Source organism: Odocoileus virginianus, chromosome 18 (genome assembly GCF_023699985.2).
Source record: "Odocoileus virginianus isolate 20LAN1187 ecotype Illinois chromosome 18, Ovbor_1.2, whole genome shotgun sequence".
Taxonomy (NCBI): Eukaryota; Metazoa; Chordata; class Mammalia; order Artiodactyla; family Cervidae; genus Odocoileus; species Odocoileus virginianus.
This window is the reverse complement of record NC_069691.1, coordinates 20380471-20406493: the sequence shown is the minus strand read 5'-3', so window position 1 is coordinate 20406493 and position 26023 is coordinate 20380471. Positions and strand designations below refer to the sequence as shown.

Below are 26023 nucleotides of genomic sequence, written 5' to 3'. Positions count from 1 at the left end.
TTCCTGACCCACGAACTGAACCCGCATCTCTTGCATTGGAAGACAGATTCTTTACCACTGAGCCATCAGGAAATCCCTAACACTCCTATACTGTATACTTAAAAATGGTTAAGATGATAAGTTTTATGTTTCTTGTTTTATGCCACAGACCAAAAAATGCTTAGATGTTTGTGGATTTAAAACACACACACACACACACACACACAAACAAACAACATCCCCTGTCTTTTTCTTGAGGCCTAAATTCTTCCCTCCTCATCTGCATCCCAGGTAGTGCTAGTGGTAAAGAACCCATCTGCCAATGTAGGACACATAGAGATGTGAGTTTGATGCCTGGGTGGAAAGATTCCCCCCCCTGGAGAAGGGCATGGCTACCCACTCCAGAATTCTTGCCTAGAGAATCCTATGGACAGAGGAACCCAGGGTACAGTCCATAGGGTCACAAAGAGTCGGATACAACTGAAGTAACTTAGCGTGTATGCAACTTCTTCCCTGGGTGTTCTCCTCAACTGTTAAACTGATATAAAATTTCTGGGAATCATTTAACTGTATTTTGAAAGATCTTAACTATTCTTATGTAAATGTATCACATAGAAATAAGTACAGACTAAGCAAAGATGTAGTTACAAGATTGCTAATTCCAGCATTATTCCTAACAGTAAAAAATTGGAATGACCATAAATGTGCAGCCATGTGGAATTGACTTTGTAAATAATGGTATATTCATGTATTGAAGCAAATTGAGTCATTGAACAATAAATGTAGCTCCTCATTTACCTATATATAAAGAGAAACTAAGCAAAATGTCAAGTAAAATGTATAATATGATCCTTTTTTAAAATAATATATATACATAAGTATACATGCATATGTATATATTGCATATGAACAGTTTGAAAATTAGCATTTATAGTTCTCTCTTAATGTTGGCATTTTAGATACTCTTAATATTTTATTTCTTTTTATTTGTACTTTCAAATTTAATAATCGTATTTTAGTGTACTTAAAATACTTAAAGGTGATACTTAGGAGGTAAAAATCTGAAAGGCTTTATTATTAATTAGATAAGAGAAGGAAGGTTAGTAGATGGCATCCTCAGTTGGAAATTTGGAAGAAGCCCTAAATTTCCCTGAGAAAGAAAAATGAATTGAGTTTAGCCATTTTCTATTTGAAGTACCTCCCATTTGAAATGTCTTTTGAATAAGGTAGAGTTTGTGGGGTCAGGAGAGATCCTGGAATCACAGGGTGGAGATTAGGGATTGATTCAGTCGAAAGGTTGATTTAAATAAATTTGTCCTCTGAGAACAGATAGATTGAAAGCTATAGAGACTTTTCAGAAAAATACACACATATTGATAATGTTTTACATATAGAATTAGGACCTTCACAGACACCCCTCCACAGAACTCTATGTTGAAAATATTATCTGGACACAATGAACCTAGCTTAAAAATTCTTGTCACATTTCACTTCTCTAATTTTATGCTTGGGGAAAATGAGGCCCATGTAGGTTAAATGCATTGCTTAAAATCAAGTTAGTGGATTCAGGCCCTATGTTAAAATCCAAGTCTTCACTCAAATATTATATTAATATTATCAGATAATTATCTTCTGACCTGAAAGAGTATAGTATTTTTTTAATCTTAAAATGAAACGCAGCACTAGAAACATTGTAAAACTCATGGCAACCATTGAAAATTAACTTTAAAAGTTTCTATTTTCATCCCTGTTACCAAACATGAAACTTTCCTATCAGAACCAGAAGGAAAACTATAGCAATCAAATTTCTTGGTAGGTAGCATTGCTACATTTTCTCTAATGTATTTTTGGTTATTGTTATTGTTGGTTTTGGTTCTGTGAGTTAATTTGCATTCATAGCTTTTACCTTGAGAGTCCTGGAGACTCAGTTTCTTTCCCATGAAACTCACACAGCATGTGCTTCTGCCTTGTATCATTCATTGTTTGCTTTTGTCTTAATCCTGAGGGACCGCTTCTGCTCAATTGAATCTATTTATCCATCTGACTTACCCTAAATCTTTTCAAATGAATTGGCTTTAGTTTTATCTGATTGAGAAGTAAAAGAGAGAGTATAAAAACTAGAAAAAGACTCTACATACAGTAAATTCAGGCTCCTTTTCTTCTTAAGTAATCATGTATTTTAGTCTTTCACACAGACTAGCTAATGTAGAACACCAAGTCATACCTTTATGTCACATCACTTTTTCATGCACAGAAGTGATGTTAGTTTCCTTAACAACTGCCAAGTAGTCATTCATTTTTCTTAATTCATTTGATTGTTTTGTACTTTCAGTATAGTTTGCCATTCATGCATATGGTTTGTGTGCTGACATTCAATGAAAAAATGCTGACTTGAAATTGTCCTTTGCTTTCTGTGTACTGTCCCAGGAGCAGGCTTCCTGGGTGTGCCAGTGTGATGACAACATGGTTCAGAGACTAGAAACAGACTTCAAGATGACTCTCCAGCAGCAGAGCACCCTGGAGCAGTGGGCAGCTTGGCTTGACAATGTGATGATGCAAGCACTGAAACCTTATGAAGGAAGACCCAGTTTTCCTAAAGCTGCCAGGCAATTTCTGCTAAAATGGTCTTTCTACAGGTATCATCTCAATTTTTCCTATTCTGTAATTATGTATGTACATGCTTCTCAGAAAAAAGGAAAAGAGTGAGAGTTTAGTATGTAGAAACTATGTGTTGTGATTATCTTCAGCCCAGCTTGTGATTACAACATCATGGAATTGAACCAGGAGGCTTTTGGAAATAAAATTTCTGCTGGGAAAAGAAAGCCTCTTATTCAGAGCCCTAGAAGTTCTCAGATGGGAACATCAGAGATTCCAGTCTAGATAATGTGCTTAACAAGTCAGGAAAGTCCTCCTTTTGGCAAACATGTATCATTTAGGCTTTCCACCACTCTTCTTTTTATTCTCTAGTTCAGGGATTCTCAAACTGTCTTCCCTAGACCAGTAGCATCACTGTTGCTTGGAAACACATTAAAAATGTGTATTTTCAGACCCCTCCCCCAAACCCACCTTAATCACAAATTGCGGAGGAGAGGCCCAGCAATCTATGCTTTTTTAAAGTTCTGTCCAGGCAATTTAGATGGGTGCTCAGAACAATCTAGTTAATTTTTTAATTTGATCAATTAAAATTGTTTTCAAACCTAGTTGCACCTCAGAATTAGTGGAAAGAAAAACAGAGCTTCTACGTACCTCCCCAAACTTACTCAAAATCATGGTGGTTAGAAAGTAGTAATTAGCAATAGGGATAATCAGAAATTCTTTTTTTTTTTTTTTTTAGAAAGGTTACTCCTGGTAATTTTAATGCATAGCTAGTTTAATATCAAATAATCTAGTAGATAATTCAAAATGAATCGCTTTTGGACTAAAATAATATATAAATAAATGTATGTTTTTTTAGACATAGAAGAACCCCAGAATAGAAAAATTACTTATATATGATATCAAATGTTGTGATGAGCCATTGACCATAGGTCCACTCCAGGGTTTAAAAACAGACCCTGTGCGAGTTGGCATATATACCATATATATGGCATAGGATGGCATTGACGGATGGAGTTCCATTTCTTAAGATGTTAGGTAAGTTATGTTTTTGACCCCAGCATTTACTCTTGTGGTGAGAGTTTATTTCTTTTCTTCTTTAGATCATAATGGCCTTTCTAAAAGCCATATCACTTTGAACTTTAGGCAGTCCCTAATTTAGTTCCTGTGTAACCATGCACTCATCAAAATAGTGGCTACAGAACCTACCACTGGCTGTGGCTATGGGTACACTGTGGTCATCATCTGGACATCAGCAGTGAGTCCAAAGCAGTTGTGAGGAGAGATGATATGCAAAGAAATAGCAAAGTTTAGAAACTAGTAGAAATTGTGAACCCGCTAAGCCCAAATTATAGGATTTCCATCTTGTTTTGATCACCTTTATAAGGATGGAACCAGAGATTCCATTATCATGGTAGAAGGTTTTTATTGTGACTTCTTTCTTTTTCAATTGATTTAGCCCAATTCTTATTTCTTAAACTGAAGTAGAGTTGTAGATTCCATATATGTTTAATTAGGAGTTAAATTATCCTTATATCCTGAAAATGATTTTCTAGTGTCTGCATACCTGCCCAGTCAAGTCTGACACTTTGCGAGCCCGTGAACTGTAGCCCTCCAGGCTCCTCTGTCCATGGAATTCTCCAGGCAAGAATACTGGTGTGGGTTGCCATTTCCTCCTCCAGGGGATCTTCCTGACCCTGAGACTGAACCCATTCCCAGAGTTCAATAAATGCTGTGAAAGAAAGCATAGCAGTGGTGGTGGTGTTTTGTTTTTATTTTGGAATGGAATAATTCCACCATTTTGTCTCTCATATACATAATACTTTTAGCCCACAGGGTTTGTAAAGCACCTTATTAAGGTGCTATCTAATTCTATGACCCACTGATACGCTTCATTAAAGTCAGCACTAGGTTTAGATCTGGGTGTCAGTGAGAAATGTGTTGATATGTTTTCCCTTGATATATGGGGAAGATTTGGAAAACAATATCACAGTATTCTCAAAGTAGATATAGCCAATAGTAGTAGTATTAATGGAATTCAAAATTTTAACTTGGGAACATTTCTTTAAAAGATTTCAAATATTTCCCCATTTGTTTGCAAGTTGATTTCATCCATTTTTTTCCCCTCAAAAAAATCATGTAGATGGTATACATGCTTCATGAGTGGTAAAACAGATGTTATACTAGCTGTTGCTCTAAAACCTATAGGAGCAAAAGCACAGTACATCCTCTATATCAAAAAAAGCAAGGGTTTTTTCCCTTCTTCTTACTGCTTTCTTTTGCTGTTACATCAGACTTGCCCTTACTCGTCCCTGAGGAGTTTTTAAATCTGTTTGGTAGATACCATTTTAGAAATACACCCCTGGAGCCTTTGTCTCCACAGAGATCTGCTGCAGTATCTTGAAAGGAGAGAAAATTACTTACTCGTGTGTCTTGTTCTCTGCAGATACACCAACCCAGTAGATCATCACTTGCCTGCCCTCTGTCCGCCCTGAGTTGGGGATAATTGGCTTGTTATTATTAGACACTATTATGGCTATTATTTTCATTTCAAAGAGTCTTGAAGGTGTACAGTTCAGGGCTACAGAAGGAAAGGCATATTCAGAAAGATGCATACCTCCTGCTGGTGGGCGAAGTCAATAGCTTAGTAACATAGAAGACTAAAATCTGATCTGTTTTTTACTGAGGCATAAGAACATACCGAGTAATGAAAACTTCATTCACAAACAGAAGCAGAGTTACAGAGTATTTTTTAAATGTTTTTGGCTTTGTAATAAGAATTTTGCAGTCACATATACCAACCATTCATTTTCTGAAGTTGATTAATCTCATAATTTCTAAAATTCTGTGTATAGATTCACATGTATATACAAGAAATGGACTGGCAGAGAGTCGTGATAGCAGTAGTGGACATGTTGCTGCAACCACCCTCTGCTCCAAATGGGGGTCTCTCCTTGCCTAACATGGCTTTGAATGTCTACTGCTGGCTCCCTGGGAGGTGGAAAAGATATTGCCACCTTTCTTGGGCAGCAGTGCAGAAGTTAAGTGGGCCGTTTCTCAGCTTGGGTGTTTTGTGAATAACAGAACACAGAATTCCTCAGGGCCACCCTGAGGGTCAACCAAACATCCCATTTTTAAAGAATTAAATTTATAGCTTTGATACAATAACTTGAAAGCGGGCACAGAGAACCTAGTTTGCCTTCAGCTGAACAATATATAAATCTTCCAATTTTGGAATAAGCTGTAAGCACTGTTTGAGAAGAGTTCACAGGGTGGAGCTGGGGGGTGGGGGGGCCACGGTGTGATGTTCTCACCTTTCTTCTCAGGCATGTGTGATGTCTCCCCAAATACATAAAGAGGTGGATTGAGTATCATGTGTTCAAGTATATGTTTTAATTTTCACGCCATGAATTATGAAGCTATATACACAAAGATATTTCTCATCTGTTATAAAATAATTAACAGTTTTAACTCCAATTTTAAAGAGTTGAGTTCATGGTAACTTAGCAACATGAAATTCAGTGGAGTCAATTTTGTAACATGTCTTACAGAAATCTGAATCAGACAGTAGGTTTCCAATTAAACTGTTAATTGTGTCATTTGATACTTGGCTTGTAGGGCAGAGGCCCAACACAGAGAGCAAAAAGTAGACATAGACATTATTAATAATATAATAATATTATATTATTATGTTAATAATATAATTCAACTGATTCTCTTCTAAACAGATGACAATAATTTCATAGCAGATTATCAGTACTTTGAAAAGTAACTATTATAACTGAAGGTCAGCACACTCTTTTTTTTTTCATTTTCCAACAGAATTTTGTGTTACCTATGTCTTTATGCTGCAGGAAGGTGATTGCCCAATTGTCAAAGTTTCCAAAACACTTGGGATAGAATATGAAGCCCTTATTATTTATGGCCTACAGACCCTCCATGGTCCAGCTACTAATGATCTCTAGTCCCATCATATATATTCTCTCTGCTCATGTCTTCCCAGCCGCAGCTTCTGGACTATTCTTTCAATAAAACAAACATAGTTCTGCCTCAGTCTCAGCATCTGCTCTCCTTTCTGCTAGGAAAGTTCATGTGTTTGCATGGCTCACTCCCTCACTTCAGTCTCATTTATGCTCACTTATCACCTCCTCAAAGTTTTCCTGACACCCTGACTTTTAAGTGCCAGAGCCCATCACCCTGTAGTCTCTTGACCTAATTTACTTTCTTCATAGGATTTACCACTACCTAACTTTATAATTTATTTCTACTCTGTTTTTATCAACTATCTGTCCTACTAGAAAGTGAGTTCTTTTGAAACCAATCTTTTGTCTGACTTGCTGTAGAACAAGACCCTGACACACAGTAGGAACACAATAAATATCTATTCAATGAATGAAAATGAATTCTCTTGGATAAAAGAAATTGGCTTTGCATTTCTTTTAAAACTACCATAAAGGTGTACTCAATATGAATATTCTTCTTAGTCATTTACATTACTTTGAGGGAAATATAAAGGCCTAAAAGTTGGATTTAGAAACATATATATATATATTTATTCTATATCTGTCATATCTATTCCTGTAAAGATTTACTGACATTCAACTGACACAGGATTGTTTTTCTATATTATAATAAATTTCTTTTAAAATAAATCATTTTTATTATGAAATTAGTATATACTCACTTTAGAAAACCTGAAAAATACAAATACTGTACAAAGAATAAACTTAAATCATCCATAATTTACTACCCAGAAAGACCAATGGTAAAATGTTTTCTTTCAGTTTTATATAAAATTGAGATCCAGTTGTTTATCAGAGTTTATTATCTGTATTTTTCCCTTAACATTATACCTCAGGCATATCTTAAGAAACTTAATTTTTAATGTCCTTCCAATATTCCATTTTGTATGAAATGGCAACCCACTCAGGTGTTCTCACCTGGAGAATCCCATGGACAGAGGAGTCTGCAGTCCATGGGGTCCAAAAAGTCGGACACAACTGAAGCGACTTAGCAAGCACTCATGCATACATTATTTAAACATTCTTTTTGTCTCTTATTCTTAAACATTTAGGTGGGTTTTGGTCTTACAGTACAAATATAAAACATACTTTAATGTTTATCTTTATATAAAGTTGCACATTTATCTTCAAATAAATTTGCATTTTTAAGTTGACTAATACTGTTTTAATGAAGTATGCTATCTTGAGACTGATAAGTATTAACCATTCCCATTTATTTAGAGGTAGGACTTTTTCAAGAACTTTGCAGATAGTTTCTATGTTAAATGGGCACATATTACACGTGTGCCTTCTTTCACTTAACATTTTATAATTGACGTCTTTCCATCTTACTACCTCTATGTGTAATCGCTCTCATTTCTTTAAAGTGAGTGAAATTACCCAGCCATGTCTGACCCTTTTTGTGACCCCATGGACTGTGACTTGCCAGGCTATTCTATCCATGGAATTTTCCAGGAAAGAATACTGGAGTGAGTTACCATTCCCTTCCCCAGGGGGTCTTCCCAACCCAGGGGTGGAACTCAGGCCTCCTGCATTGCAGGTGGATTCTTTACCATTTGAGCTACTCAGGAAGCCCAGTTTCTTTAAAGTATTGTATAAATTTCCATATATGAATGAGCCATTTTTTACCTAGTATCCTACAAGTGGTTATTTAGTGTTGCCCCTTATTTTCTCACTAGTATAAATATTGCTACAATTAAAACCATCTTTGGTCATTTGTGTAAATATTAGAATTAGAAATGCTAGGTGAAAGCATTTGTGCCTTTTTTAATTTTGACATTTGTTGCCAAATTTCCCTTCATAAAAATTTTGTGAATTCATGCTTGAAGAAACAATAAATGAGAGTTCTTTCCCCATACCCTCTTCAATGCTGATCTTTTAATTTCTTATAGTATAATAGATAATATATGGTATCTTACTTTTATTTGTATTTCTTTTAATTTTGAATAAGGTTAATCATATATGCTTGTTATGATTCCCTTAGAGGAAATGGAGTATCCATTATAGTCAACAAAAGAGTCCGAAATGCAGTACTTGGATGCAATCTCAAAAACGACAGAATGATTTCTGTTTGTTTCCAAGGAAAACCATTCAATATCATAGTAATCCAAGTCTATCCCCCGACCAGTAATGCTGAAGAAGCTGAAGTTGAACAGTTCTGTGAAGACCTATAAGACCTTCTAGAAATAACACCCAAAAAAGATGTCCTTTTCATTATAGGGGGCTGGAATGCAAAAGTAGGAAGTCAAGAAGCACCTGGAGTAGCAGGCAAATTTGGCCTTGGAGTACAGAATGAAGCAGGGCAAAGGCTAATAGTTTTGCCAAGAGAACACACTGGTCGTAGCAAACACCCTCTTCCAACAACACAAGAGAAGACTCTACACATGGACACCACCAGATGGTCAACACCAAAATCAGATTGATTATATTCTTTGCAGCCAAAGATGGAGAAGCTCTATACAGTCATCAAAAACAAGACTGGGAGCTGACTGTGGCTCAGATCATGAACTCCTTATTGCCAAATTCACACTGAAATTGAAGAGAGTGGAGAAAACCACTAGACCATTCAGGTATAACCTAAATCAAATGGCTATACAGTGGAAGTGAGAAATAGATTTAAGAGACTAGATCTGATAGACAGAGAGCCTGATGAACTATGGACGGAGGTTCGTGACATTGTAGAGGAGACAGGAATAAAGACCATCCCCAAGAAAAAGAAATGCAGAAAAGCAAAACGGCTGTCTGAGGAGGCCTTACAAATAGCTGTGAAAAGAAGGGAAGTGAAAAGCAAAGGAGGAAAGGAAAGATATACCCAATTGAATGCACAGTTCCAAAGAATAGCAAGGAGAGATAAGAAAGCCTTCCTCAGCTATCAATGCAAAGAAATAGAGGAAAACAATAGAATGGGAAAGACGAGAGATGTCTTCAAGAAAATTAGAGATACCAAGGGAACATTTCATGCAAAGATGGGCTCAATAAAGGACAGAAATGCTAGGGATCTAACAGAAGAAGATATTAAGAAGAGGTGGCAAGAATACACAGAAGGACTGTACAAAAAAGATCTTCACAGCCCAGATAATCACCATGGTGTGATCACTCACTAGAGCCAGACATCCTGGAATGTCAAGTCAAGTGGGCCTTAGGAAGCATCACTACGAGCAAAGCTAATGGAGGTGATGGAATTCCAGTTGAGCTATTTCAAATCCTGAAAGATGATGCTGTGAAAGTGCTGCACTCAATATGCCAGCAAATTTGGAAAACTCAGCAGTGGCCACAGGAATGGAAAAGGTCAGTTTTAATTCCAATCTCAATGTGAGGCAATGCCAAAGAATGTTCATGCTACCACACCATTGCACTCATCTCACATGCTAGTAAAGTGATGCTTAAAATTCTCTAAGCCAGGTTTCAGCAATACGTAAACTGTGAACTTCCAGATGTTCCAGCTGGTTTTAGAAAAGGCAGAGGAACCAGAGATCAAATTGCCAACATCTGCTGGATCATCAAAAGAGCAAGAGAGTTCCAGAAAGACATCTATTTCTGCTTTATTGACTATGCTAAAGCCTTTGACTGTGTGGATCACAATAAACTGTGGAAAATTCTAAAAGAGATGGGAATACCAGACAACCTGACCTGCTTCTTGAGAAACCTGTATGCAGGTCAGGAAGCAACAGTTAGGACTGGACATGGAACAACAGACTGGTTCCAAATAGGAAAAGGAGTGCTTCAAGGCTGTATATTATCACTCTGCTTATTTAAGTTATATGCAGGGTACATCATGAGAAATGCTGGGCTGGAAGAAGCACACGCTGGAATCAAGATTGCCAGGAGAAATATCAATAACTTCAGATATGAAGATTATACCACCCTTATGGCAGAAAGTGAAGAAGAACTAAAGAGCCTCTTGATGAAAGTGAAAGAGGAGACTGAAAAAGTTGGCTTAAAGCTCAACATTCAGAAAACCAAGATCATGGCATCTGGTCCTGTCACTTCATGGCAAATAGATGGGGAAACAGTGGCTGACTTTATTTTTCTGGGCTCCAAAATCACTGCAGATGGTGATTGCAGCCATGAAATTAAAAGACACTTACTCCTTGGAAAAAAAGTTACGACCAACCTAGACAGCATATTAAAAGGCAGAGACATTACTTTGCCAACAAAGGTCCGTCTAGTCAAGGCTATGGTTTTTCCAGTGGTCATGTATGGATGTGAGAGTTGGACTATAAAGAAAGCTGAGCGCAGAAGAATTGATGCTTTTGAACTGTGGTGTTGGAGAAGACTCTTGAGAGTCCCTTGGACTGCAAGGAGATCCAACCAGTCCATCCTAAAGGAGATCAGTCCTGGGTGTTCATTGGAAGGACTGATGTTGAAACTGAAACTCCAATACTTTGGCCACCTGATGCAAAGAGCTGACTCATTTGGAAAGACCCTGATGCTGGGAAAGATTGAGGGAAGGAGGAGAAAGGGACAACAGAGGATGAGATGGTTGGATGGCATCACTGACTCAATGGACATGGGTTTGGGTGGACTTCAGGAGTTGGTGATGGACAGGGAGGCCTGGCGTGCTGCAGTTTATGGGGTCACAAAGAGTTGGATGCGACTGAACTGAACTGAATATACTTGTTGGCCATTTGTCTTTCCAGGCTGTATTTTAAATATTTGCTGTCTTTCTTCAGCAAGAGATATGTACTTGGAGTGTATATTCTCCTCCTGTATTGCATAGTTGTTTATGTAATGTTTATGTAACTATTACATATTTGCTTCACATGATCAAGTTTGTATGGTTAAGAATGCTAGCCAACATGTTATCTTGTTTTGCTTTTCAAAGTAGAGGAGTCTCTGCCTTTTAAATTTTTTTCCATAGGAAATAAATTTCAAATAGCTATTAAGTTTACAAGTTATTTTTACAAATAGGTGATGTGTCACTTAATTTTAGACAAAGCATGCATAGGATTATAAATAAAATTTGTCATTATATCGTTGACATATAGCTGAAAGTGTTAGTTCATTTTTAGTGATTCTTTTAGAGTTCTAAACTTAAAGTATTCATTAAAGTATATAACTCCGAGGAATCAGTCACCAGTACTGCCTTTTATAATGTGTATTCTCAGTCGTGTCCAACTCTTTGAGACTCCATGGACTGTAGCCCACCAGGCTACTCTGTCCATGGGATTTTCCAGGCAAGAATACTGGAGTGGGTTGCCATTTCCTACTCCAGGGGATGTTCCCGACACAGGAATCAAACATTCCTGTCTCCTGCATTGGCAGGCAAATTCTATATTAAGTATATTGAACCGTGAACTTCCAGATGTTCAAGCTGGTTTTAGAAAAGGCAGAGGAACCAGAGATCAAATTGCCGACACCGATTGGATTATTGAAAAAGCAAGAGAGTTGCAGAAAAACATCTATTTCTGCTTTATTGACTATGCCAAAGCCTTTGACTGTGTGGATCACCACAAACCGTGGAAAATTATTGAAGAGATGGGAATACCAGACCACCTGACCTGCCTCTTGAGAAACCTGTATGCAGGTCGGGAAGCAACAGTTAGAATTGGACATGGAACAACAGACTGGCTCCAGATAGGGAAAGGAATATGTCAAAGCTGTATATTGTCACCCTGCTTTTTTAACTTATATGCAGAGTACATCATGAGAAATGCTGGGCTGGATGAATAACAAGCTGGAATCAAGATTGCCAGGAGAGATATCAATAACCTGAGATATGCAGATGACACCATCCTTATGGCAGAAAGCGAAGAGGAACTAAAGATTCTCTTGATGAAAGTGAAAGAGGAGAGTGAAAAAGTTGGCTTAAAGTTCAACATTCAGAAAAGTAAGATCATGGCATCTGGTCCCATCACTTCATGGCAAATAGATGGGGAAACAATGGAAACAGTGAGAGAGTTTATTTTGGGGGGGCTCCAAAATCACAGCAGATGGTGACTGCAGCCATGAAATTAAAAGATGCTTGCTCCTTGGAAGAAAAGTTACGACCAACCTAGACAGCATATTAAAAAGCAGAGACGTTACTTTGCCAACAAAGGTCTGTCTAGTCAAGGCTATGGTTTTTCTGGTAATCATGTATAGATGTGAGAGTTGGACTATAAAGAAAGCTGAGCACTGAAGAATTGATGCTTTTGAACTATAATGTTGGAGAAGACTCTTGAAAGTCCCTTGGACTGCAAGGTAATCCAACCAGTTCATCCTAAAGGAAATCAGTCCTGAATATTCATTGGACAGACTGATGTTGAAGCTGAGACTCCAATACTTTGGCCAGTGATGCAAAGAACTGACTCATTGGAAAAGACCCTGATGCTGGGAAAGACTGAAGGTGGGAGGAGAAGGGGACGACAGAGGATGAGATGGTTGGGTGGCATCACCAACTCAATGGACATGAGTTTGAGTAAAGTTGGGGAGTTGGTGATGGACAGGGAGGCCTGGCATGCTGCAGTCCATGGGGTTACAAAGAGGCAGACACGACTGAGTGACTGAACTGAACTGAACTGAACTCCATCATATGTAATAGTGTTGCAATTGGCAGTTTTCTTAAGATATCACACACATTATCTCACTTGACTCTCAAGCTAATTTTGAACCTTAAAATGTTGAATGATGTACAGTCAAGATCATATAGTGGTTAATGTGGATCTCACTTCAAACCTGTGGATGAAAAACTGTGTTTTTTTTTTTCTTTTTAGTGAGTAAATCCACAGAAGGAGAAATTCTCTGCCATCTTTGTAACACCTGTTTTTGTTGCCATAAACAAATAAGAGTGACAAGCTCACCTCCTGTAATGTGTATTAGGATCATAATCACTTATATTTGAGTCTCGTTCTATTCATTCCTAAGTTTATTTCACAACCTTTAACCCATTTTATCCTTGAAATAATCACATACATTAGATAAGGCCAGAAGTATTGCTTTTATTTGCACCCAAAAGGAAAACACTCTCCAGGAAATGGTGTTTTTTGAGATTGACAGTGAATTAATGAAAAACCAGAGTCGGAATCCAGGGCTTTAGGGTTTTAGATGTACAGTGGTGATCTGTCACTTGCCAACTTGAATGTGCAGAATTTGATATATTAGTAGCCACTATATAATTAAGGTTAAAAGTGAAAGGGAAAACAAAAGTACAGTCTGTTTTTCCATCTGTCTGGTGTTTTACAATTCTTCATTGCAAAATAAGATATTGTTGTTTGTTGTTCAGTCATTAAGTCATGTCTGACTCTTTGTGACCCCATGAACTGTAGCCTGCCAGGATCCTCTGTCCACAGAATTTCTCAGGCAAAAATTCTATAGTGGGTTGCCATTTCTTTCTCCAGGGGATCTTCCCAACCCAGGGATCAAACCTACTTCTCCTACATTGACAGGTGCATTCTTTACCACTGAACCATCAAGGAAGCCCCTTAGCAATATTAGCCCATACATTTGTGAGAGTCTATCTCTTCCTCCTATCTGAGAATATAATGGCTGTTTTAGTTTGCGTAGGACAGAAGTCTCTAGAGAAAGACACTAAATGAAAGTGAGGAGAAACACACACATACACACACACACATCCTACTCTGACTCTAAGTTAAAAATATTAAGGAGATTTGAAGTGCATGGTCAAGTTAATAATTGACATGTCTTCAATGAAGCCAAAATTTTATTTTGACTTACTTCTATTTTGAGTATAATAGAGTGTATTGTTAGTATTTAATTAAAAATATATTTCAGATTTTGGTATTTTGTAGTTACACATTCATATTTTTCAAGGTTATGCATTTTTAATTGACTTTATTATACTACTGCTAATGGGAAAATCACCTTAATTTAATGGAAATCAGTAAGGAAGTAGAATCGCTTAATAAATTTGCCTTCCAACAGAAGTTGCAAGGATCCCTGTATATCCTCTCCTACATTCTACATTGCCGCATCTGGGAACATTGCTTAGTATATTTGTAAACTTGCTTGTGTATTTGTAAACATTGCTTATTTTATGTTGTAAACTTAGTTGGGGACAAATACATATTTCCCCAAAGTGTACCTCAGAAGTCATTGAGATGGTGATACAGTGTTCACTCATCATCATAACACTTTCACTTTGAGATGCTTTTTCTGATGGTGAGGAATTGTCAGCCTTCCAAAAATTTTTTTTTAATTGATTCTGACCCATTTGTGAACTTGCTTATGATAGTAAAATGGTTTTTCCCAATGAGTGCCTATCTAGTTCTCACAAGGATCTAGTCAAGTCTTAATGAAGATTACCTCTTTACCACTCTGTTTTAAAGAGTTGAGCCAACTGCTTCATTTATGAAATTATTCCATGCAAAGTCATGCACTGTACCAATCTATTAGACCTCTAACTTCTTTTAGTAGGAAAAGCATGCTGAATGCTAATCCTGATCACTAACGCTGGCTGCATCTGTGTCTTTTCTCTTGGAACAGCTCAATGGTTATTCGGGACTTAACTCTACGCAGTGCTGCTAGCTTTGGCTCCTTCCACCTGATCCGTCTACTCTACGACGAGTACATGTTCTACTTAGTAGAACATCGTGTTGCTCAGGCAACAGGAGAGACACCCATAGCAGTCATGGGTGAGGTAAGAGAAGCTAAATGAGCTATGACCCACAAGACTTTCTAAAAAAATCTGAATTTTATTTTAATCTAAATATTAATTATCAAAGCGATGGTTTCTAACCAATGAGTCTTGCACTCCAGAGAGCCTGTATAGTTATTTCAGGGGGTCCCTAAATCCCTTTGTTCATATATTATTAGTCAAAAGATTCTAAAATTGTGGATGATATCATGGAAAAGTATATGGAATATTTCAATATGCTATAAAAGTCTCTATATAACAAAAAAGCTTGAGAATCACTGGATTTAAAAATCCTTAGTATTAGTCAACCATAAAACAGAATCAGATAATGCCATTTGCAGCAACATAGATGGTCCTAGAAATTATCATACCAAGTGAAGTAAATCAGACAAACATAAATATATGATATTTATATGTGGACTCTAAAGAAAATAGTTACAAATAAATTTATTTACAAAACAGAAACGGACATACAGACGTGGAAGACAAAATTATGGTTCCCAAAAGGAAAGCAGAGGAGGGATGAATTGGGGAATATAGGATTAACAATCGTATAAATTGGGCTTCCCTGGTGGCTCAGATGATCAAGAGGCTGCCTACAATGCAAGAGACCCGGATTCAGTCCTTGGAGAAGGGAATGGCAACCCACTCCAGTACTCTTGCCTAGAGAATTCCATGGACAGAGGAGCCTGGTGGGCTACTCTTTCCGTGGGGCCGCAAAGAGTCAGACCCGACTGAGTGACTAACACATGTGTTTAACAGATGTACACTACCGTATATACAGTAGATAAACAAGATTTTGCCATAGGACACAGAGAAATTTATCCAATGTTTTGTAATAAAATATATTGGAAAAGAACTGAGAAAAAAGTTTGCAGATATATATAAATATATATATATATGTATATAGCTAAATCACTTTATCATTTACCTGAAACTACCACAGTATTATAAATCAACTATACTTGAATTAAAAAATAAAAACGTTACTGACTGGAAAATAAGGAAGACTGATGCTTCCGATAAGCCTATGGGCTAGGAACTGAGAGGAAAAAGTTAAATATGTATCTTGTTGACTCTTTATCCAAGTGCCCAGGAAAAGAATGAAGGGTAATACCAATGATGATGAAAGTGATAGCTAACATTCTGGGAGCACTTACTATGTGCCAAACATAGTCCTAATTCCCTTATGTATATATAATAAAGCATTTAATACATATAACAATGCTTTGAGATAGGTGCTACCTCATACTGTTTTACTGATGAGAATCTGAGGTTCAGGACGGAGGCTAAGGCACAGAGAGATTAAAAGGTTGTATATCTAGTAAGTGGTGGAGACCTCTTTTAAGTATTTAGTCTGATTTTCACACCCATGCTCCTAATCACTAAAGATGTAGAAAAAATATTCTCTTCTTCATAATTTCTGGATAGTGCCAAGATGTCATTGATATGTTCAACATGTTGTAAAGCTAAAATGCTGAAGTTAATATATACAAGATTGCTCAATATATTGAGGGATAGATGTACTTGCTTAATGATTCAGCACTGGCTTACTTTGTTGTACTGTACTGGATTTTGACTGAATCCAGATTTTGCTAGATTATACCAGATTAGGCAATGTTACATTTTATCATCCGAAGTAGTCAAGAAGACATATTCACTTTTAAACTATGCATATGTGCTTATTTAAATTAGAAAATAGTAGTTTTATAAATATGATGACAAAGTATAAATTAAAATATATAGTAAAATACCTCAAGGAACTATGTAAGTATTCTAATATAAATAAAATACATATGAATTTTATTTAGAATATTGGTTAAAATATTCTTCTTTCCCTCTTTAAAATCCCTTGCTGTTTGCTGATCTACATATATTTGTATGTTTTTTAATGGTGATTGTGCCTAAATGATGCCAATTATGTATATATGAGAATTAAGCAAGATTCCTTTTAGCTTTTAAATTACGGGCAGATCCTCATGTGACCAAAAGCAGTCTGAACTTTTCTTAGATTTGACTTCCCCTCAGTGCCTCTTTTCTTAGTTCTTCTCTAATTATCTGGTTGCAAAATGCCCAACTGGCAAGTAGATTAAATACTATAAACTTTCTTAACCCGGGGCCCAAAAAGTTCTGAAATAGACATCCCTTTTGGTATATTTAATGCATGTGGCACATACCGCCTATGCTCCAGGACCTCTATAACAGGATGACCAGGATAATGATAATACGGATTCTCATTAATACCATGTGGCTAATGCTGATATATGGTCTTTGCTTCCCTTGCATCTTTAGGGAGTAAAAGCTGTGGCTGTAAGCCAGTGACATGGCATGAAGACTTAACTACTTCCTCATATGCTGGTATAGGAAGTCCTGGCTCACCAGAATTAAAATGACTTTATATAGTCTATACTGCCAACAAACGTTCTAAATGGCTTTTTTTTACCTTAGGTAAACAATGTAAATGAATAAGACACTGCCACATGATTCAAAAATATGACACAAAGTCTAGATCAGAAAGTGTTCTTCTCTAAGATCAAAGATCTAAGCATACCTCTTGATTTCTTTGCTTACTATCTCCTTACTCAGTTTATAGGAAAACCCTCTTGAGTTGTCCATGCTCATCATTATTCAGTCCAGGCCAAGTAAAGCTAATTTTACAGGTTTGATCTCCCTGTAAGATTTATGCCTCATAGAACAATGAGCCATTATAGACTTGTTAGCTATGGTCATATTATCATATCTAAAATTTCTTGATTCTTGGGGAAAGGAGAAAGAAATGTGAGAGAAAGGAAGGTTGTTTTCCCATGTATCTTTTCATGTGTTACCCTAAGCCTACCCTAGAAGTCAGACTGGAAGTTAAAAGGCTTTCATGTGTCAAGGCTCAACTGTAATCTTAACTCCTTAGATGACTTCCACTTCAAAAGAAAAGGTCCAGAAGTGCCTGTGTATACATGGGCACGACACCACAGGCCAAAATCCATGGACATCCATAAAAATTCACCATTACTCTCAGTTGCAGCTAGTGGTTTTCAATCATCAGTGATAACAACTGCAGTTATCACTAGTTAGTGTGAGTTTATTATACCCTGAATGAAATTAAGCTCTTGATCTATCTACTAATGGTCCTTTCTCAGTAAACGGTACTCCCCCTGTCGATCAGGTTGAATATATGAGCAACATCTTTATGTATCTTTCTGTTTTGACCTGAGTGTCCAACCAGTTACTAAGTCTGCCCTTTCCCAAATTCCCCATAGTTGTAGGCAGTATCATCTTATGAAAATGCAAACCTGATTGTGTTATACCCTCTTAAAACCCTTTAGTGAGTTTATCTTCTGCTAGTTAAGAGACAAAAGTCTTTCTATGGTATAAGATCTGGCCTTTCTCTCTGATCAAACTCACCCTGTCTCTTCCAGGTCCTTCTGTTGCAATTACAGTAGTCTTTTCTCTGTTCTTACTCAAGTTTTTCTCATCACTGGACAAGTGTGTAAATGGTTCTTTTACCTAGAACTGTCTGCCTGACTCTCTTTGCCCATTCTAACTCCTTCATGTCTTAAATACCAGTTCCTCTAAGAGGTCCAGTTTCCCTCAGACTACATTTGATACTCCTTTTCTCTCTAATTTATACTTTTCTTTTTCATTCTAGAACCTGCAGAATAATAATTGCACAGTGCTTTGTATGATTTGTGTTATTATAGACTTATTGCCTGGAAATAATGGAGGACTTTGAGTCAGAAGAATTGAACTCTGCTTACAGTTCTGTAACTTATGGTAGTATAATCTTGGGCAAATCATGTTCACTTAGGCTGATTCTCTGACTTATCTCTAAAATTAATGTATTCATTTATTTAACAAGTACTTCTTATGCATCTTTGTTGTTCAGTCGCTCTGTCGTGTTCGACTCTTTGTGACCCCGTGGACTGCAGCACGCCAGCCTTCCCTGTCCTTCACTATCTCCTAGAGTTTGCTGGAAATCGGGTCCATTGAGTCAGTGATGCCATCCAACCATTTCATCCTCTGTTGCCTCCTTTTCCTCCTGCCTTCTGTCTTTCCCAGCATCAGGGTCTTTTCCAGTGAGTCGGCTCTTCACATCAGGTGACCAGAGCATTGGAGCTTCAGCTTCATCATCAGTCCTTCCAATGAATTTTCAGTGTTGATTTACTTTAGGATTGACTGATTTGATCTTGATGTCCAAGGGAGTCTCAAAATTCTTCTCCAGCACCACAGTTTGAAATATCAATTCTTTAGCACTCAGCCTTCTTTATGGTCCAACTCTCATATCCATACATGACTACTGGAAAAACCATATCTTTGACTATATAGACCTTTGTCAGAAAAGTGATGTCTCTACTGTCTCAGTTTGTCATAGCTTTTCTTCCAAGGAGCAAGTGTCTTTTAATTTCATGGCTGTAGTCACCATCTGCAGTGATTTTAGAGCCCAAGAAAATAAAATCTGTTAGTTTCCATGGTTTCCCCATCTATTTGCCATAAAGTGATGGAACCAGATGACATGATCTTAGTTTTCTGAATGTTGAGTTTCTTTTTTTGTTTGTTTGTTTTTTTTTCCATTTATTTTTATTAGTTGGAGGCTAATTACTTTACATCATTGCAGTGGTTTTTGTCTTACATTGAAATGAATTAGCCATGGATTTACATGTATTCCCCATCCCGGTCCCCCCTCCCACCTCCCTCTCCACCCTATCCCTCTGGGTCTTCCCAGTGCACCAGCCCCGAGCACTTGTCTCATGCACCCAACCTGGGCTGGTGATCTGTTTCACCCTTGATAATATACATGTTTCTATGCTGTTCTCTTTAAACATCCCACCCTCGCCTTCTCCCACAGAGTCCACAAGTCTGTTCTATACATCTGAGTCTTGAATATTGAGTTTCAAACCAGCTTTTTCACTCTCCTGTGTTTCACTTTCATCAAGAGGCTCTTTAGTTCCTCTTCGCTTTCTGCCATTAGGGTGGTGTCATCTGCATATCTGAGATTATTGATATTTCTTCTGGCAATTTTGATTCCAGCTTGTGCTTCATCCAGCCCAGCATTTCGCATAATGTACTCTGCGTAGAAGTTAAATAAGCAGGGTAACAATATAAAACCTTTACGTACTCCTTTCCAAATTTTCAACCAGTTTGTCATTCCATGTCTGGTTCTCTTGCTTCTTGACCTGCATACAGGTTTCTCAGGAGGCAGGTAAGGTTGTCTGGTATTCCCATCTCTAAGAATTTTCCACAGTTTGTTATGATCCACACAGTCTTATGCATCTATTCTATAATGTTTAGGATATAATGATGAACAAGATGAATTTTGACACTGCATCCATGGAACTTATATTTTAGTAGTGGATACATATTTGTCAAATGTTCACATAACTATATAGCTATAAATTCTGAGAAATACTGCAAAGGAAAATTAAAAGGATATAGGAATACTTAGGGCTTCCCTGGTGGCTCAGCTTGTAAAGAATCTGCCTGCAATGTGGGAGACCTGGGTTTGATCACTGGGGTTGGGAAGATCCCCTGGAGAAGGGAAAGGCTACCCACTCCAGTATTCTCGCCTGGAGAATTCCCTGAACTGTACAATCCACGGGGTCGCAAGGAGTCAGACATGAATACTTAATAATATGTTATTACTACTATATTAATAATACTTAAGGAATACTTAAAGAATAATATTCATTTGTGAGTTAATATTATTTTTAACTCATTTTACAAACGGTGAAATGAGACAGAGCCATCAAGTCACACAGAGTCACACAGCTACTAGGTTATAAAATCAGGTTCGGAAGCCAAGCACCCTGGCACGATTAACCCTTGCTGATATTCTGCCATGCTTGTTACCTGCTGCTGGACAGAGTGAGACTGAAGCAAGAATAGTTCAGATATCAGTGATGAGAAAGTGGAAAAAGAGTCACAAACTTTACTGGACATTTGTTTTACATCTATAGGTGTTGTATTTGGGACAGATATCAGACAGTTAAGAGGCTTCCCTGGTGGCTCAGCCATAAAAAGTCTGCCTGCACTGCAGGAGACATGGGTTCAGTCCCTGGATTGGGATGATCCCCTGGAAAAGGAAATGGCCACCCACTCCAGTATTCTTGCCTTGAAATCACATGGACAGAGAAGCCTGATAGGCTACAGTCTGTGGAGTCGCAAAGAGTCAGACATGGCTTAGTGACTAAAGAAAGTCAGCTAAATAGATCCAGATGCAAGGGGAAAGGTTTCCCTTTTAAAGTAGCTTAAGGGACAATGTATCTTTTCATTAATGTGAATTCAATAAATGTTTTAAAATTAACATTATTTACATTATTTGAGCAAGCAGGAGAGACCAATACATCATGTTTTATGTATAAACACTGTAAACAAACATACAGTTTTGTTTTTGCATTCCCTGTAGCACTATTTCAGTTGAAATGAAGGCTACCATGTAATGGAACTCCCAAATAAAAGAGCATCACCACTATGAGTTTTCTTCTGAATATCAGCCTGCTACTACATAACACCAACTAGCAAGTTATTTAAAGTATTTGCACTTCAAAAATGACATTATTATTTTTATTTTTTGTCTGGGTGATAAAAAGGAAACCATTTATTTACTGCTAAAATTTATGCAATTTTTTGAATTTTATTTAAATATTATAAATATGCCAATAGACTTTGTGGCAGTGATAAAATTTTGAGAGAAGGAATAAAATAAACAAGTTGCATCTGTTTGCACACTTGTTAAATTCTTTTAAAAATCGTAAGGTTTTCTCTTCAGCTTTGACACAGAAAATTGAACGGAAAAATATCCTTTTATTTGGATCTTATGACTATTTGAAGTATATTTGGAAGCTTATGGTATACATGCTTCATTACTTTAAAATATATGTAGTCTTAATATAGTCATTCAATCTACAAATTTGTATTGCTGCATAAAATGATTTTTTGTGACAAACATTTTTATGTTTAATGTGGTAAGCATATTTAAATTGTCTTTATCATAATTTAATTATACTTAATAGAATATCTAAGACATCTGTCTAATCAACTTTTTGAAATAAAATTAGGAACCAAAACATGCTTTAATTTGGTTGTGAATATCAGTATTAAAAATATAATATTTAGTACTATTTTAAAAATATTAGAAATATTAGAAAAAAATAAAGCAATCTTAAGGATTTACCATTAAAAGAAAACTGTCTTGGCGTCAGTAAAACTGATATACTCAGAGGGAAAGGGAAAAAACTGTTTAAAACCTAAAAAGTGGAGAAGAGCAGTAATAATTCACAGGCAAAAGCCTTTAGGATAAAATTGAGTGAAAAAGTTCCATTTGATAAAAGTACAACCATTGTAAACAAGCATGAATGCTCAAAGTAAAATCAAATTAATGATACACAGATTTCAATGAGCACTGTTATTCTAGTGCATCAAGGGAATACACTGAAAATGTACTTATTGAATAGTAGACTTGTTATAGAATATTTTAAAAGGGATTATATCACAAGTTAAAATCATTTGCAGGAAAAAAGCATATCTTGGAAAAGTAGTGACTTATCAAATATAATGAGTACTTGTCAAAAGTTTTATTATTTATAACAAAGCTTACTTTTTATTAATATTTTTTCTAATTGAGGACTGGCCTGGTGACAATTACTGTGCTGAATGCCTTACATTCTTATTTAATATTCACCAAAATCTTGCAAAGGGTCTCTTCGTGTCCCCATTTCACCCATAAGGAAAATACAGGTTGAAAGTCACCCAATATCAGAACTAGTCAGTGGTAGAGCTGACTGTAGAAAGTCGGTCAGTCTCACTCCAAATAGCCAAATGAGTTCAATCCACATTTTAGTTTTTCACTGCATAAATTGTTTATAGATAGTTTCAAAACAGGGACTAATTTATTTGTGTCTGTACTTTACTACTCCCCCCAAATGCATGCACACTCACAGTCATACACAAACTAGATGCCTGGCATGAAAGCTTTCATTATGTTGTTCCAGGGCAAGGCTTCTTTCCTCTGCTTTGCAGGTTGCATCTTGATAGTCCTACCACCCTTCCCCTTATCCACTTTTTGCTAGTTAGCAAACTAAATAGAGTATTAGTCTAAGCAAATTGCAGTTGGAAAGCTTAATCTGCCAGAAAACAACACCACCAACAAATTATACCCTTCAGTTCCTCTGTACCCACCCACAGACTAGACCTAAATCAAAATTATGTTTTAAGAATTTGCAGTTTGCTTTTAGCTATAAATCTGCTCCTCTACATTAGTACAATTCTAACAACTTGAAAATAAATGATAAAAGTGACCCCCTGGAAAACCTTTCTCCTACACTTCATCCTCCAAGTTTCTAAGAATTATCTCTGTAGACATTTTCCAATTTCTTTCCTCTTTCCTGGTTTATCATTCTCCTCCTTACTCTCCTCGCATTTGAGAAAAGCATCTATTGACTCAGCACCTCAGAGCTGCCACCTTGTCCCTCTGGGATGGATCCCTGTGCATTAGCTCCCTCTACTTGGTTTCCTTCGTGGCTTGCTCTGGGCTCTAACCTCTCCTCATATCCTCTTCAGGGAATGGAGTTTTGCTTAGAGATCTGGTCTAAACACAATCCAGCAATAGGTGCCCCCAAAATACTCATTCAAGATTGTTGTTGTTCAAGCACTAATTCACATCCAACTCTTTGCAGCCCCATGGACTGCAGCATGCCAGGCTTCCCTGTCCTTTACCATCTCCTGGCATTTGCTGAAACTCATGTCCATTGAGTCAGTGATGCTATCCAACCATCTCATCCTCTGTCATCCCCTTCTCCTCCTGCCCTCAATCTTTCCAAGCCACAGGCCTTTTCCAGTGAGTAGGCTCTTTGCATCAGGTGGCCAGAGTATTAAAGCTTCAGCATCAATCCTTCATTTGTGGTGAAGTGAAAGTTGCTCAGTTATGTCTGACTGCAATGCAACCGCATGGACTATACAGTCCATGGAATTTTTTAGGCCTGAATACTGGAGTGGGTAGCCTTTCCCTTCTCCAGGGGATCTTCCCAACGCAGGAATCGAACCCAGGTCTCCTGCATCGCAGGTGATTCTTTACCAGCTGAGCCACAAGGGAAGCCCTCATTCATGGTAGGAAGTAGAAAAAATAGAAAGACAGAATACCAGCTAACAGAATATCTCATTCATTTCATGATGAACATACTGGATTTATATCTAAAGCTCCTATACTCGCTCCTAGAGGGGGAAGTGCTCCCTCTCCCCAGAATATGCCTTCAGTATTTCAGAGAGCCTCTGTATGAAGTTGGGTTTTCATGAGTGCTTACAACTAGAGCTTGGTTTTCCCAGAGAGTTTGGAAGTGGCCAAAGAGAAGAAAATAAAAATCCAAGATTTCTGGGCATTTTTCAAGAACTAAAATGGTCAGTGTAGACAATAGGAAGGGAAATAGCACACTGTCCTCTTCAACAACGTCCACCACTGGGCTCTTCGCTTAGAAACAGTTCGCTGGTAGGCCCGGCCTTGGAGTCAGCTAGGTGTGAAAGGTTCCCTGGCATAGATTAAGCATGACAGCGCCCCCTGCTGCCCTCCTTGCCACACTGTCTTCCTGTACCCAGCCCATGTGTCTGGCCCTGCTGTTGTCTTCCTGATATTTTTGCTCACAGACACAGGTGAAGATGGTGGTCGCTGGTCCTCCATGGAAAGAAACAGTCCTTGTTTGAGATGGGTAAGCTCCTCAATTCACAGGAATGGTTTTCTGCTTTTCACCATCACTGTACTAAAATATACTTTCATATGAGAGACTTTCAGTATGTATATGGGCCAGGTGTGATAATCCTACAAGTACTTCAAATCTGATTCACTCTAGTGGTAAAAGTCTTGTTACAAAGAGAACATGTTTCTACACTCTCATCACCCTTGTCTCCACAGTTAATAATTTTCAAAAAAGGGAAGTGGCATAATCAAAATAAGAAGTGCTCCCCTGACATAATAAATTAATACCATGGTTTTCTGATAGATAGTGAAGGTGGCCTCAGTGGGAGCCTGTCTGTAGTTAAAAGCACCAAGGTTCTTTCTTTTCAGCCTATAGTTTTATTTGCATAAAGGGTATACTGCCAGGCCCCACCCAAACATTGGCAGGGCCTATGGTACCCTGCATTTGAATATTCTAAAAGTTATGAATCAAACTAGAAATAAAACATGTTCTATCCATCTAGGTTGAAAAATATACTTTGATAATAACTTGGAAGACTGGATTTAAATTGTAAATTCTTGGGCGGCTCCTAGTTCCGTACCAGAATATGGTGACATAGACAATGCTGATCCGTGGCCCAGCCTCTGTCCCCTGGACCACGCCTCTTCTCTCAGGTATCACTCCCTGCCTATATTGTGAAGAGCCTGTGCTCCTGCTTGGGGGGCACCTTGGTCCAGTGTTCAGGTTTCGTCTGTCTTTTGCAAACAGCTGCCTCTCCTCCTACCCCACCCCCCACACCAGCTCTCCCTTCTTTCCTCCGAAAGGTGGACCTGTACAGGCCTGAAAGGGGACTTTGGGGTTTTAGGCAGGAAATTCTGGGATCTCAGACAACAGAAGTATGGCCTGGGGGTAGGAGTAAAACACAGGCTTCCGGCGGGCACACCCACGTGACCCAGCGGGCTCTTCGCTCTGTGGCGAGGGCCACGGCACAGCCACGTGACCCAGCGGGCTCCTCGCTCTGTGGCGAGGGCCACGGCACAGCCACGTGACCCAGCGGGCTCCTCGCTCTGTGGCGAGGGCCACGGCACAGCCACGTGAACCAGCGGGCTCCTCGCTCTGTGCGGAGGGCCGCAGCACAGCCACGTGACCCAGCGGGCTCCTCGCTCTGTGCGGAGGGCCGCAGCCACAGCCACGTG

General features: G+C 37.9%; 1 protein-coding gene across 9 annotated transcripts in view; it reads left to right on the top strand.

Moving 5' to 3' along the window:
• Positions 1–26023, top strand: part of RFX3 (regulatory factor X3) — a 427651-nt gene that overhangs the window by 384799 nt on the left and 16829 nt on the right. For 8 of the 9 annotated variants that reach the window (XM_020879415.2, XM_020879413.2, XM_020879414.2 and 5 more), the window contains 2 exons: positions 2407–2615; positions 15021–15174. In XM_020879415.2, the coding sequence (XP_020735074.1) occupies positions 2407–2615; positions 15021–15174 (363 nt within the window). Of the gene's footprint in view, positions 1–2406; positions 2616–4130; positions 4322–15020; positions 15175–26023 lie in introns of those variants that run through there. The other variant, XM_070480422.1, reaches the window with a different exon arrangement.